Source organism: Mastomys coucha, unplaced genomic scaffold, assembly GCF_008632895.1.
Source record: "Mastomys coucha isolate ucsf_1 unplaced genomic scaffold, UCSF_Mcou_1 pScaffold20, whole genome shotgun sequence".
Lineage (NCBI taxonomy): Eukaryota > Metazoa > Chordata > Mammalia > Rodentia > Muridae > Mastomys > Mastomys coucha.
Genome location: NW_022196903.1, coordinates 8,108,430 through 8,123,897, shown reverse-complemented (window position 1 = coordinate 8,123,897; position 15,468 = coordinate 8,108,430). Strand labels below are relative to the sequence as shown.

The following is a 15,468-nucleotide window of genomic DNA, read 5'->3' as shown; positions in this document are numbered from 1 at the left end:
TTCCAGAAGGGATTAAATAAATGTTAAACTCTTCACAGGTAGCAACGTCCAGTGGGAAGCTCATATGTAAAGAGATATGAGAGGAAAAAGCGGTTGCTCCTCCCCAAGCAAGTCCACTGCTGCTGCGGGTGTGCTCTACTGACTCAGACCCCAGCCTCTTTGGCCTTCCAATGATAACTGAATACCAGCAGCTTTTCAGGAATCTCCCAGGCTCCCACCATTGCTTTGGAACTACTGAGACAGTCAGCTTCAAGGTCCAAGAGGATGCTGGCTTGTTTTTTTCCATCCAGCTGTTGTCTGGCTACCCAGTCCCTACTGTGTAGGCCAATCTATAACTCTAAATTTCCCCATCTTTAGCTCCTGTGGAGAATCTTGTGTAATACACATGGATGTGCCCATTTCCCAGAGTTATACATTTGAATGGGTGTTTAATATAAATGAATTCAGTGAAATTTATCAGAGGTAAAGACAGTACCCAAGAGCAATATCTATTGTCACTCCCCACTGAAGACCTTGTGACAGAAAACTGCATGGGTAACATAGAGGGTCTTACTAAAGTTTTGTTGAATGGATTTAAGAATTTTTATCTAGCAGCTTCCACTTGCCAGCTCGCTGTGTGGTGTAACATCCCTGCCTGCTTCTGCTGTTTATAGCCTAGACCTAAGGAAGGAATGTAAACTAAACACAGTTAAGGAAAAAAAAGTGCTATTCCTGGCTGTGATAGAGACAGACTACTAAAAGGTTGTTTTATTTTTAAATTCTTGGGGGTTATGAAGAAATATAACTCAGAAGCTAACATAGCACGATTTGTTTCTATGAATTGTGGGCTAGGTTTACATGCCCACATGTAAGTACATGAAATACAACGAAAGCTGTGTTTTCCAGGCGTTGGTAGTCTCAGGCCGCCTCAGTGCCATGGTACTTACCTTGGCACTGGCTAGGAAATGAGCTAAGTAAAAGGGCTAAAGGGATAATAAGAACAGGAAGGTTTCATTATACAGTGCATACCCTGTAGAAATTGACTTATAGATCATATGCCAATTTGCAACCTTTATGAAGACTTTCTGTAAATATAAAGAATCTATATAGTCATAGATACTGTCACAATGTTCCTTAACACAACCAAATAAGTTAGGGAGATAATGCCTTGTGGGAAAGAAAGTAAACCCTAGAGTTTTGGTCTAGAAATTCTAGTCATACCAAATAGAAAAAATAAACTTGTTGTGTTTTAAGATATGTAACCTCTGGTTATTTTGTTATGGCAGGCTATCTATAGCGTGAAAATATATAACATGCAAATAAAGTGATTAGTGATGGTCAAATAAATATTTTGTGGCATTATGAGACTTACACAGGAGGCTAGAAAGAAGGCTCAACACTTAAGGACTTATATTGCTTGTACAGAGGATCCAAGTTTGGTTCCTAGCACCCATGTTGGGCAGCACACAACTGCCTCTAGCTTCAGGTTCAGAGAATTTGATGTCTCTGGCCTCTGCATCTATTTCATTCGGGAGCACAAGTCCCCATACAGAACACACACACACACTCACACACACACACACACACACAATTTCAAAAATAGGCAAATTTTAAAAAGAAATTCCCACATTTAAACACAGAATATCTAAGTATGGGCTGTAAGCATCCAACTAATTCATACACACTTTTTTCCTAAGGATATTTTGAGGACTTTAATCTAACATTCACTATCCTAAAGTAATGAGTACATGTTGTTAAACAAGTTTTTTAACCTTTATCTGGATGTATGTGTGCATGTGGAAGCCAGAGGACAACATTCCTGAGTTAGTTCTCTCCATCACGTGGATCCTAGAGATCAAATTCAGGCTGTCAGGCTTGATAGCAAACACCCTTTCTCATTGTACCATTTTGCTGGTGCACTGAAAACTTTTTAAAAGGGCCATCATAAGATATTTGAATAACAGTATCAGTTAAATACAAGTACTGAATATGTCCACACAGTGGCTTTCACTGTGCCTCCCATAATAACAGCTCATTTTAGAAATGCAGGCATCAATAGAGCAGATGGCAACATACAAAAATGGAATCAGTTACTTGTTTTAAAAAATGGGCCAAGCTCCTCTGGGACATCACAGACAAACAGTAGGTTGTTTTCATAGTTGGTCCATTCCAAGCAGGATTCTTTTCTGGAGTATAAAGAATGGTAGTTACGCCACATTTCCTCTATTTCACTTAAATAAAAGTTATAAAATAAATAAAAGATGTTCAGGAGAGATGGCTCCAAGATTAAAAGCATATATTGTTCTTGCAGAAGGTAAAGAGTTGGATTCCTAACACCCACTTGGTCAGTCACAACTGTAACTAGCTCCGTCAGTTCTGGCTTCTCTGGCTCAAAAGGCTCCGGTACTCATGTGGACCTCTCTGCATACAGACACAGTTAAAAACAATTAAAAAAAAAAAACCCAATCTAAAAGTAATAAATAAAAACACTAAAATGTTAGTGCAGAGTACTACAGGGGAAGTAGAATGAAAAGTATGCATCAAAAGAAGCATGATATTAGTGGCTATTTATGTAAAGATTATGATATTTTGGGGTATGCCTCTTTGCATTTAAACTCTTGCTGCTAAATACAAAGTACGTAGCTTTTGATCATTATTTCTCTTAAGGTTCACATTGCTCTTTATTAAAACATGAAAAGCCACAGCATCAATCTCATATTCATAGGCAGTACTGCATGAATAACCCAGAAAATGTAATGTGGCTGCTAAGGTATGAAATAGTTATCATTACCTTTTATTGTTTTATAGCTTTTTTTATTGGATATTTTATCTATTTACATTTCAAATGTTAACCTCTTTCCAAGTTTCCTCTCCCAACCCCCTATCCCAACCCCTACCCCATTTCTATGAGGGTGCTCCCCCACCAACCCATCCACTCCCGCTTCCCTACCCTCACATTCCCCTACACTGGGGCATCAAGCCTTTACAGGACCAAGGGTCTCTTCTACTGATGCCTGACAAGGCCATCCTCTGCTACATATACAGCTGGAGCCATGGATCCCTCTATATGTACTCTTTGGTTGGTCGTTTAGTCCCTGGGAGATCAGGGGAGGGGCGGTTGGTTAATGCTGTTGATGCTGCAAACCTCTTCCGCTCCTTCAGTCCTTTCTCTAACTCCTCCATTGGGAATCCCATGCTTAGTCCAGGACCTTTCAAAGTGACAGCCAAACATACTGGCATACACCTTTAATGTCAACACTCCTGATGCAAAAGGATCTCTCTAAGGCCAGCCTGGTATACATAAGTTCTAGAACATCCAGGACTGCAATGAGACCCTGATTTAAAACAAAACCAAAAAACCAACAAAACAAAACAAAACAAAACAAAAACCCAAAAAACAATAAAACAACCACCACCACCAAAAACCTAGTAATATACCAATCTGTGTAAATATGGCTGTTCTGAAATAGATACATGTAGGAAAAAATGTCACAGTGATTTTGAAATTGTTTAGGGTAAAAGCCCTGTGCAGACTCTGAACTGCTTTCTCAGCCTTTCCTTTGGTCCAGTCCAGAATTCACCCAGGGAGTGTGCTTTGTTAAGTTTGAGCTCCTTTTCTGATTTCCAGTTAGATTAGAAGCTATCCTTCAATAAACTTCTTGTTTGGCCTACTTGCAGTTTTCTCTCTTTTAGCTTACAGTATCAAGCTGCCAGCATATCCTACTGTCACACATTTAGTGAGCTTGTCAGATGCAAGTGATAAAAATATGACCCCAGGGAAAACATACTGATTCCATTCTAATGGAGAGGATGTTGCATGTTGCACTCTCTAAAAGCTTCCTCAAAGTTCTAACCCTTATTTTAAACATCTTTGCCTTCAATAATCAAAGACATCTGCCAGAACTATGGTTCTTTAAACTGCAACTAGATTCATTCCTGCTGCTGGAGTTGGTAAATAACAGCTCAGAAGTCAGAAGCAGGGAGGATACAATGGCTTTAACACACTAATAAAAAAAATGAGGGTCAGAAAGAGTTTGGAAATATATAAGCTAAAGAAGCATATAGAGTGTTTTTGTTTTTAAATAGCTGAGAGAAGTTTGTATGGACAGATACATTAAGTCCTTATTAACTATTTTTAAAAAGATTGTGTGTGTGTGTATGTGAGTTTATGTGTGTGCATGTGTGTTTATGAACATAGGTATCTACAGAGGCTGCAAGTGCTGCTGGATCCCCTGGGGCTGGCATTATATGATTTAAATGCTAGAAGCCAGTCTCCAGTCTTCTATAAGCAGTAAGCATTCTTAACCATTGAGCCATCTTTCCAGCCCCCTTACTGAAATATTTTATGGCTTAAAAATCATGGCACTATCTCTGCTACTAAGGATTATCAAATTATTTTTCATCCTTTCTGCAAATCTGGAGTATCATGTGACAAGCTAATGCATCCATATTTCCTGTGGCACTGGCTGGCTTTTAGTATTTGCATGCATGAGCACTTCCTATTTTCTTTTTAAGTAAGTTGGTGGTCCCAGTTAGTTTTATTGTCAATCTGACACAAACCTACACTCACCTGGTAGAGGGATCCTTAACTAAGTAATAGCACAAACCACAAAGGCATGTGGCTGTATCTGTGAGAGATGTCTTGACTGACAGCGATGGGCTCAGCCCATCTTTGGGTGGCACTCTTCCTAAGCAGCTGTGCTCAAGTTGTGTAAGGAAGCTAGGCCAGCATGAGCTAGTCAAGCTAGCCAGTTAGCTGTGTTCCTCCATGGCTTCCTGAGACCTGGAAGTGTAAACTGAAGTGAATCCTTTTGTCCTCGATGTTGCTGTTAGTTTTGGCATTTATCATAGAGACAGGAAAGCAAATCAGAATACTGGGCTTTCCTTCCATTAGTAACTGGAACTCCTCTAAGTCCTTTTGGAAGATGACCAGTGAATATAGTAAAAAGAATAAAAATACAAATGAATTACATATTCCCAGAGGTTTCTTTTAGGCCATATAGATAAAAACAGAAGACAACAAAAAACCTCTTTTCTATTTAGGTCACAGGACAAAGAAAATCTTATTCTTTATTTTTGACAATTTATTTATTTATATTTTTTTAAAAATTGAGAGGCTGTTATGGTGGCCCACATCTCTTTAAGTCTGTGGACAACGTTGTCTCCATAGGCAGCTTTAGGTCCACAAGAATACAGAGTGAAACCTTGTCTCAAAAGAACAAAAACTGAAGTAAAATAAATCTCACTATCAACAACAAGGCCACAAAAACAAAACAAAACAATAAAAAAACCAAAAGATATTCTGATGGTTTGGCCTTTAAATCAAAGTTGAATTGTTTAAAAAAATATGAATTTCAAATACAAGTTCTTATTTCAAGGACTTTATTGAGAACAGCTTTGTAAATTAGATTTTACAATTAACATTTTACAAATTAGAAATGTTATTTGCTTCAGCGTAAGTTGTGAATGCTTCAGAACACACTAGACAATCCTTTATTTCTTTGGATTTTTCTGCTCCATGCTGAGCTCCTGAGATGCATTTTTCTTTTCAGCTTCATGTTCATCTTCCTGCAAAATAATTTTTAGCAAGCATTAAATCCTACATTTCAGAGTTTTCAGCTTGACAACACATTTAACAGTATCTTACCAGCAAAACAATGTACTATTCTGATTCCAGAATAAGAAAAAGATTCTATAATTATAAAATCTTAGTGTTTAATTATATTACATGGTATTTTCTTCTAAGTGTTGATTAAAAGCAACCACTTTTTCAAGGCTTCAGAATTACTTTCTGAGCACCTCCTACTGAACAGACCTCTCCGTAGTAGGGGAAGCAGATAGCCTTTACTTTGCTCTTTGATAAAAAACAATAAATTTAACTTGTAAGACACTTTATGTGCTCCAGCATGGCATTTTGGTCTCATCTAGCATACTTTCTTGACAGGTCTGTCAATTTTTCAATTACTTGTACCACCATATGTTATCTGAAGATCAGTCAGTTCTAAAATAGGAAACATGGGCATGTCATGCTGTAGAATGCTTACAATCTTCTAGTTTCGATTCTAAGTGGTGGCCTCATAATTCACATCAGTTTCCCATGGCACATGGTGGATAATGAAGTGACATCATAATGTCTGCTACCAGAGCAATGAAATGTACCTTGTGCTTCATATTAAATGCTGACCTTCAAAGCATAAATAATAAGCATCTGGAAAAGCATTTCATCCTATTTTTGGTAATCTATCTTATTAAATATATTCCTTTAACAATATTCAAGTACCAAGCAGTCTTGCTTTCCTGTTATTTCTGATTTATCAATATGATCTTTCACTTTTTATTAACTGAAATAGGCACTTCCTAAAACATTACTGAGTTAATTAAAGCATAGGCAGAAATTCTCAAGTATCTTTATATAAAGTTAATACCAGTTATCTCCAAAAAAATTCATTCTGTACCTCCGTATTTTATAAAACCAAGTTTAAATAAATTACATAACCGTTGAGTTTTGCTTAGTGTCAATGCAAATCCGGTCTGTGTAATTGCCTTCTATGGAAAAAACAAAAATAGACAACAACAAAACTCTTCTACAGTCAGTAAAATGAAGAAAGTGTCCTTGTCTCTAACCTGCATATTATTTTTTAATTAGACTGTATCAACATTAGGAAATTAGAGAAATTATTGATATTACCAATTATTCTGAAGCAAGAGGTATCAGATGAGATTTTAGTATCATCTTGGCAGTACAACTTTGCCTATTTTTCCACAACTACTACTATAAGTCATTTAAACTTCCCTGTAACTTATCTCTACTGAGCAGATTATTTTCCACTAACTGACATCTGAAGAGGTATTAGTAAATACGCAAGAGTTTCTAGAAATTACATTTTAGTTACAATGTATTCAAAATTAAATCTTCACTTTCTACCTTCCACTGCCTCCTCTAGTGAGACAGTGTTAGTATAGAAAATCCCTTGGTAAAAAGGCCATGGTGGATTGAATGAGAATGTCTATCAAATCAGAAACAAAATATTTGAATACTTGGTCTCAGTTGGATGTCCTTGTTCTGCTATCACATATTCTACAGTTCTGAAACCATGAGTCCAATTAAATACTCGCCATGGTCAGTGGCCCTGATCATAGGTGTTTTATCACAGCAATAGAAATGTAACTCAGACAGTACATTTTGTTAGGTAGCACCAAATTTGTCAAGATGCTTTTCAAACAAGGCCGCCTTCTGGATATTATATTCCTACTGTCTAAGTTGGTGCAATTAGCATAAAATTTGAGTCATTCCTTATTCAGCAGACATGCTTCCAGTAATCTTGATTTACAGTAACAACACTGATAAAGAAGGAAACAAAAATGTGTGAAGCAGTATGTGGCAAAATGGCCATATATTTTAGATTTATTTTTTTCTACTTTTAGGTGTATGATTGTTTGCAATTACATGTGTACCACATCCATTTCTGTGTCTATGGAATACAGAAGATGGTGTTAATTTTCCTGAAACTGGAATTATAGATGGTTCTCAACCACTATGTAGGTGGTAGTAAACCAGGTTCCTCTATATGAGCAACAGGTGCACTCAACCACTGAGCCATGTCTCCAGCCTCAATAGAGCCATTTAAAATTAATATCCTTTAAGTCATGACAAACAAACAAAGCCTTTATCCTCTGCACAGTCTACTAAGTATGCAGCTTAATATTATTTCGTTAATAAACTGTATTTAACTTTATCTAGCAATTTTAACACTACTGTAACTCAAAATACAAATGTAAAGGGGCTGTAGAAATTGTCAGTGGTTAAGCACACTGGCTGCTCTTCCAGAGGACTAGGATCAATATCCTAGCATCCTCATGGAGGCTCACAACCATCTGTAACTCCAGTTTCAGGGGCTCTATCTGTTGCTGTCCTTTGGTCTCTGTGGGCAAAACTTGCACATACATGCACACACACACACAACATACACGTGTGTGCGTGTGCGCACACACACATACACACACACACGCACACGCACACACACACTCACACACGGCAAAAAAAAAAAAAAAAAACCATGCACATAAAGAAATAAAAATACTGATGCATCGATGTGATAAGCCTGGGAAGCCTAAGGTCTAGGAATTGTTTATATATTTTGCTTTTTATATTTAATAAGCAGAAACTATAGGAGAATGTTTGCTGAGTAAAAGAAAAGTTTGCAATTTCCATTAAGTTATGAATAGTTTAGTATATGCAACATGTAGCAGAAATAAGTTTGGAAGCTAATGCATCATTATGACAGCAGTCTCCTTTGGCTGACTTCCTTATCAGGAAACACGCTTATAAAGTCATGTCTCTTGTAGCTCTGCCTCCTCTTAGGCAAATACATACTATCTTGGCCTTTTTTTCTTTATTCTGAAGATTTGTTCTTAAAAATTTGTCTTTTTGCATCTTAAATCACTTATATAACCATCCAAGCCTATTATTTTATATGATTTCAGCTGTGACTTAGATATAGCAAAAGATCACAGAGAGGAGTAAAACAATATCCAGTCTAGTTGCTGGGACTTAACCCTGAAACTGCTATAGCATGGCAGTGTAAAAATAAATGTAACAGATTTTTACCTTTAAAAAAATCATTCCAGCTTGAGCCCGTAAAGTTCTGAAAGACTGCCCTTTGGAAATGTGTGTGTAACATTGTAGGCCAATTTTATAAGAACTTTATATACAGTTCACGATTAACCAATCCTTCAGGCAACAGACTGAGCATCATTAACACATAAGTGCTGCAAGGAAGGAGGCTCTGGCGCAGCCTTTCCTTGCTAGCAGATAGCAAGTGCGAGTCAGCAGAGCCTCTGCTGGCAGGGGCTTTTACTTTGCTGAGCTAAGACATCTGCTTGTTTCCCAGGGAAGGAAGACCCCTGCTACATGGTTCATTTTCTTAGTGACAGTCCTGACAAGCTTGGCATTTGTTTCATGAAGAATCCCTGAAGCAACCGTCAAGAAAGCATACCCTTTGGGTACATGAATGCATGCTGGCGTACTTTTAATGCTTGAGCTTGTTATTCAAACTCCAGAAAACATATTGATTCCAAGTGACCTCGTACTTCTTTTAATCAGATGTGGCATGCAGTCATATGAGAGTAACAGCCATAACACCTAAAGACTAAATGTGGTTCAGGAGCTTCCTTGCTGTATTTTTTTTACTCTGACAGTATGACAAAGAGGAGAAACATTATTTTTAGGCACACAAGGGACATGTAATAATGGTCTAATTCTCTAGGTGGCAGAGGATAAAGAGTTATTGAGAAAGAGAAATAAGACTAAATACTTGTCTTATTTGTCAAATGTAAATCCTTACTACTACATAGAAGTTGCAAGATTTCCTTCAGATGAAATTTAGCTATGCCACTAATTTGGGACAAAGACTCCTTCTATTTTCCCTTACTAATACATTTTTCTTTTGACAATAGCTCAAGTACTTGATGTTAATTAATAAAACCTATCAACCTTCTTTTCCTTTAAGCAGAAACCAACTGTAGGCAATGGCAAATTATTTTAAAATCTGAATATTTCACTGCTCAGGTAGTTTGTGGACTCACACTATAGTGTACAAATAAAGACATTAGGGTTACCTTGTAAATTTCCATGTTTTAATGGATTTCTTTTAAACATAAGATCATAAAAAAAGGCACACAATTTCCTATTGTTTCTTTGCACAAGTTAGAAGTCAAAACCCCAGTAACTACCACATCAGACACATGTTCAAGATCAACATTACCTGTAAAACTTAGTATCACTAGGCCAATGGATGCAGTAAGAATGGCACATCACCTGTCTCCTGTAGTCATTCCTTGAGATAATCATGGAAAAGCACACAGAAGGTATTCTATAAAAGAACTCAAAGGTAGTGTGCAAAAATGCCAAGGTCAGGGATGACAAAAGCTGGAATTGTCACAAGCTGGAGAAGGCTAAGGCAGCATGATCATTTAATGCAGTCTGCAATAGTGGGCCATAAAAAGACTCAGGAAAACTGAAGACCTTGATAATATACACTGGGTGGTCAAAAAATCATCTGGTAATACTTTATAGTTCTGATAATTATCCCATGGTTATACAAGATGGAAATAGTAGTCAACTGGACAGAGGGAGCTACGAATTATCTATCCTGTTTTCTGTAAGCTCAAAATAAAAACACTTAAATATTAAATGATTAAAAACACTTAAATAATAAATGGCTATTTGTTCCAAATTATAATATTTAGTTGGGTTTCTAAATAAAATTACATATATAAAATGTATGGGAAAGATTTTACAATGAAAAATACAAAACAAAAGAAAACACCAAAAAATGAAGAACTCATACCACTATAGTTAAAGAAACATTTTCTTCCTATGGCTCTATATAGAATTCCTTCACTAAAGGCTTGAATGGCTAAGTGGTATTATTGTTTTATTTTATTGCCTGTGAGATTCTGAATTTTCTTACATGTCCAGTGTGAGCACAGACTACTTTACTAACTAGAAACCATGTCTTTTTATTGAGTCCTTTTATAGTTTGACTGTACAAACTGTTTCTATACATAAGTGAGAAAAGCGCGGATCTCTGTCTACAAGAAGAGTGAAGTCAGTTGCTTTTACTTTCCTAACCATGCTATTGGCAGAGAGGACCTTGGTGCTACTGTAGTTAAGCAAGCTGGGGTGCAGATAAGCAGTAACTGGAAATGCTTCTATTTTCTTTAAAAATTTTAATATAATGTTTTTGACTAATCAGAGAAGGAATAGTATTGAAATAGAATTTAAATTTGTAATCAGAAATATGTATATGTTTTAACAATATTTTTTAAAGATGTAAGTTGTGTATCTTTTAAAGACACTGTTATAAAAGTGTGCAGTCAGGTGGAAGGAGAATTAGCCTCTCAGAAATGAGACTTCTTTCTGGCTGCTCAATGCAGAGTGGTCTGCATTGAAACTACTTATACACAAGCAAAAACAGATTCAGCAAGTTATATTTATGTATATTTACATATATACATATGTATGTGTATAACAACAAAATTAAAAGAAAACAAGGCTATCAATTTGAGAGTTGGGGGGTATGGGAGGGACTAGAAAGAGGGGAGCTCAGAGGAGCTGGAGGGTAGAAAGGGAGAAAGTACTGCAATACCATTTAATTAAAAACATATTTTTAAAAAGTTTACAGTCATAGAAGAAAAGTCATACAGAAAATAATACACCCAAAGTGTTTCAAACTGCACCCAAACACAAGTTTCTTTTATTAATTTCATTATTATTATTACTATTATTATTATTATTATTATTATTATTATTATTATGTGTATGCATCTGATATGGGGCACAGATTAGTTTTAACTCTCAATAGTACTTAAGACCATGCTTTACTATAGACAACATGCTAATGCTGCACAATGAGGAAAAAAACAGATGATAATGAAAATGTTTCAGGCAAAATGAGCAGACTGCATACTTCAGACTAAAATTAACTGGAGTTTTTAATGCTTCACAATTCCACCATAATTCTTTGAGTGGTGCATTTGCTTCATAGTCATAAACACTTGGGTCATTAAGTAAAGTGTAAACCGTGTGTAATGTGCTACATTTAACAACCTTTGGCCCTTTTTCTGTACTTCTGCATTCAACTTTCCAATGCACTGAATAAGCAATTGAGGATTCTAATTACATTTCCTGACTTTGCATATTTGAGATTCTTATTTCACTCCATACAAGAGGCAATTAATCTACTATTTTACAACTGAATTCCAGGTTTAGTGGGTCAGCATAGACACTGAAGTGAACTTATAAGAAATGTTTAATTAAATTTACTTTAAAAAGTATATGGGTTTTTCTTATGACAGAGTTGCATACTTAATTAAAAATCCTAGGAATATAGAATAAAACTAAGGTAACGTTGAATTCTCTTAGTAAAAATTGGCTCAACTACACATATCATTAAGTGAATGGAGGCCTAGGTTATCGCTCAGTGGCAGAGCTCTTGTCTAGCAAGCAGGATCCCTGGACTCCATCCTTAAGCATCTCAGATATAGAGAGCAGTATTTTACTTCTGTTTTTCATTTATTCAAACAAAAGACAGTAAAAGCAATCTTTTTTTTACTCAACTGCACACAAGTATATCCTTTACTTTAGCAACAAATCAAATACAATGAGAGAAGTAGGGCATAAGTGAGGACAAAAGAAAGTGGTCTAAATGAGAGTGATCATGATACAGCACTCTTCACAAACGTAAGCCCGACTGCTAAGTTTACATCTGCCCAAAGATATAAAACCATCTCAACTTTAATAATATGGATTTATAGTACTTAATTTTGAGAAATTCATACATGAGTGCCAGAATATCTGTACTATTTTCCCTTGTTCCTCTTGCCCCTCCATATACTCCCATGTTCTCCCCCATTCCATCTCAAATTCATGCTGTCTCCTATAAAATTATTATAATTATTAGTCACATGCCTTACAGAGAGATAGGGAGAGAGACAGACAGGGAGGGAGAGGGAGGGGAGGGGAGTGGGAGGGAGAGCGAGCAAGAGGGAGGGAAGGAGGGATGGAGGGAGGAAAGAAGGGAGAGGGAGAGAGAGAGAGAGAGAGACAGAGAGAGAGACAGAGACAGAAAGAAGAGACAGAGAGAGGATTAGTCCACTTAGTAGCACTGCTCAGGTGTATGTATGCTTATAGCTAATCTACTTCAACATTTTAAATTTCTTACATACTGATATCTATGGAAGCCAGACAATTGTGAATATTTTGTGATAATTCTGATGTTAAGGAACAACCTAAGTTACTAAATACTCAAGAGTTAATTTTTTCAATTTAAAAATTCCCAAGTAATCTCAATTCAGAATTCCTTCAGTATACAGTGTCTTTATTAAAGTTTTAATTTATTCACTGCAAAAACTACATCAGACTTAAAGAGAATTTTAGGATAATTGAATTTCAACTATGATATGTGTACTGGCTAGTTTTGTGTGTCAACTTGACACAGGCTGGAGTTATCACAGAGAAGGGAGCTGCAGTTGGGGAAGTGCCTCCATGAGGTCCAGCTGTGGGGCATTTTCTCAATTAGTGATCAAGGGGGTAGGGCCCCTTGTGGGTGGTGCCATCCCTGGGCTGGAGGTCTTGGGTTCTATAAGAGAGCAGGCTGAGCAAGCAAGGAGAAGCAAGTCAGTAAGAAACATCTCTCTATGGCCTCTGCATCAGCTCCTGCTTTCTGACCTGCTTGAGTTCCAGTCCTGACTTCCTTTGTGATAAACAGCAATGTGGAAGTAAGCTGAATAAACCCTTTCCTCCCCATCTTGCTTCATGGTCATGATGTTTGTGCAGGAATAGAAACCCTGACTAAGACAATATGCATGGGGAACCTCTTCTACTTTCTTACATTTCTCCTTGGTCACCATGTCATTCAAGCTAAATGTTTCTAAGGTTGCCTATGAACAAAAGTGTGACATCAATTTCTTTACTAGACTTAAACTGTCTAGGGACTTAAAATAAAACAACTCTTTGGACTGTCTTCCAAATATAAAGGATTTGAAAGTCCTTTTAAGAAAGGAACAATGATAACATCCTGGGGGAAAACCTCATAAGCACCATGCCAACTGATGTATCAGGTTAGTATCAGCAGAAATCCATGCTGACATGTTCCAGTGTCATATCCTGAGAGTGATGCTAACATAGGCCAGAGTCTTCTGATTAACACACAATGTGTTAATCATAAGAACATACTAGAAAAATGCAAATGGAAGCCAGGAGGTGGTGGAATATGTCTTTAATCCCAGCACTCGGGAGATTGAAGCAAGTGGATCTTTGTGAGTTCAAGGCCAACCTGGTATGCAGATCAAGCTCCAGGACAGCCAGGGCCACACAGAGTTATCCTTTCTTGAAAAACAATAAAGAAAGGAACAAATAAGCTGCGTTAGAAAGACATTGTATAAAATAACCAAGTGCCAACCATTACTAACAGAACAAAATTAACAACACTCAACTGATGAAACAAAGATGAGCTTTGAATGAATTATATCCAGAGAAGACACAAGAGGCAGCACTGGCAACATCTAGTAAATACTAATGTTTACCACAGAGACCCTCTAAAGTTTCTTTCTGTTTTATGGCTGGTAACTCCTCTGTAAGTTGTGAATGGAAAAAGGAGCTGGGCAAGAGCACACAAGCTCACTATACCACTTTTACAACTCCTTTATAATCTAAAGTCATCCTGACACAAACATTAAAGGCAAATGAACAGCAAACACTCTGAAGTAAAGATACTTTGTTCTTAAGTACAATGTAGTTACATAATATTCACGGCCACTCCTACTTGACCGGCCCATGCCCATATGGGTGCGTCTTACTTTTTCCTTGTCCCTCTCTTTTTATAATAACCTCTGTGCTTAATTAATATCTGTACTTACAATGTCTTCACAAAACTCTGAACTCTGGCTGAAAGAGAATTCAGAAGTATTCAATTATAAATATCAGAGCTCTCCACAATATTGATAGCTCATTACAGACTTTATACTATAAATCAGTATTTACTGCCTGCCAGAAAATTAAAGTTATTGAGAAATATTTCACCAATGAAATACATGACTTATGTCATGTAGTTTTTTAGTTCTTATAGTTTAAGAACTATTAGAACATGATTTAACTGTATTGTGACAAGTGTAACTGTAAATGCTGTAATGATTTGTAAATACAATCAGTTTTTATTTTCAATTATGTCTTCTTTGGCTAGTAGACATTCTCATTAATAATGTCATTTTACTTTAATACCTTGAATTGGGTATTTCAAAATGTCTACTACACAGAGGAAAAGAAACATTTTCACTTAAACACAATAACAACTGCATTATCGGACAATGTCGGGAACCTACTTCTAAAGAAGCATCGTTCTTTCTGCTACTGGTGACTTATAGACAAGCTTCTACTGATTAAACAAGGTACTTATTTTGGAAGAATCTGGAATATATTTTGAACCCTTGGCATCATGTAAGGATGTGTGCTTTTTAAAGATTAGTATTGTACAAAGCTGGGCTATCAAACACTTTCTTCTCTCCAAAGTGAGGTTTCTTGTATCTTCAAGATAAGTCATTTCCCAATCTAACAAACTGTTCTTTTATTAAGACTAACTTCACATCAAGGGCTAACTCTTTAAAAATAAACTTATTAGAAACCAAATTATAATAACCTTCCTCTCAAATGATCTGACTAAACTCTCTCAAATTCAATTTAATTCAAGTTGAGTGCTATTTCCCCAGAGTAAGCCCATTAATCTTCATTGTTTTATTAGAAATTAATAGCTCATTAGATTTCCAAGTAACATATCTCCTATGGCACATTAACTTTTTATAGAATAAAACGGATATTTTATTTACTTCAAAAAAATTTAAGTACTTTGTAAAAATCACATGCAAAAGAAAAATCCTCTATAGTGGAACTTTATTATCAGGAACAAATATATATCGTATGCTTATATCCTG

At 36.4% G+C, this 15,468-nt stretch overlaps 1 protein-coding gene across 4 annotated transcripts in view; it reads right to left on the bottom strand.

The window, feature by feature from the left end:
- Positions 1 to 5,344: 5,344 nt before the first annotated feature.
- Positions 5,345 to 15,468, bottom strand: part of Phf14 (PHD finger protein 14) — a 171,877-nt gene continuing 161,753 nt past the window's right edge. For all 4 annotated transcript variants that reach the window (XM_031381180.1, XM_031381179.1, XM_031381185.1 and 1 more), the window contains one exon: positions 5,345 to 5,547. In XM_031381180.1, the coding sequence (XP_031237040.1) occupies positions 5,473 to 5,547 (75 nt within the window). In that variant the 3' untranslated portion in view covers positions 5,345 to 5,472. The remainder of the gene's footprint in view (positions 5,548 to 15,468) is intronic.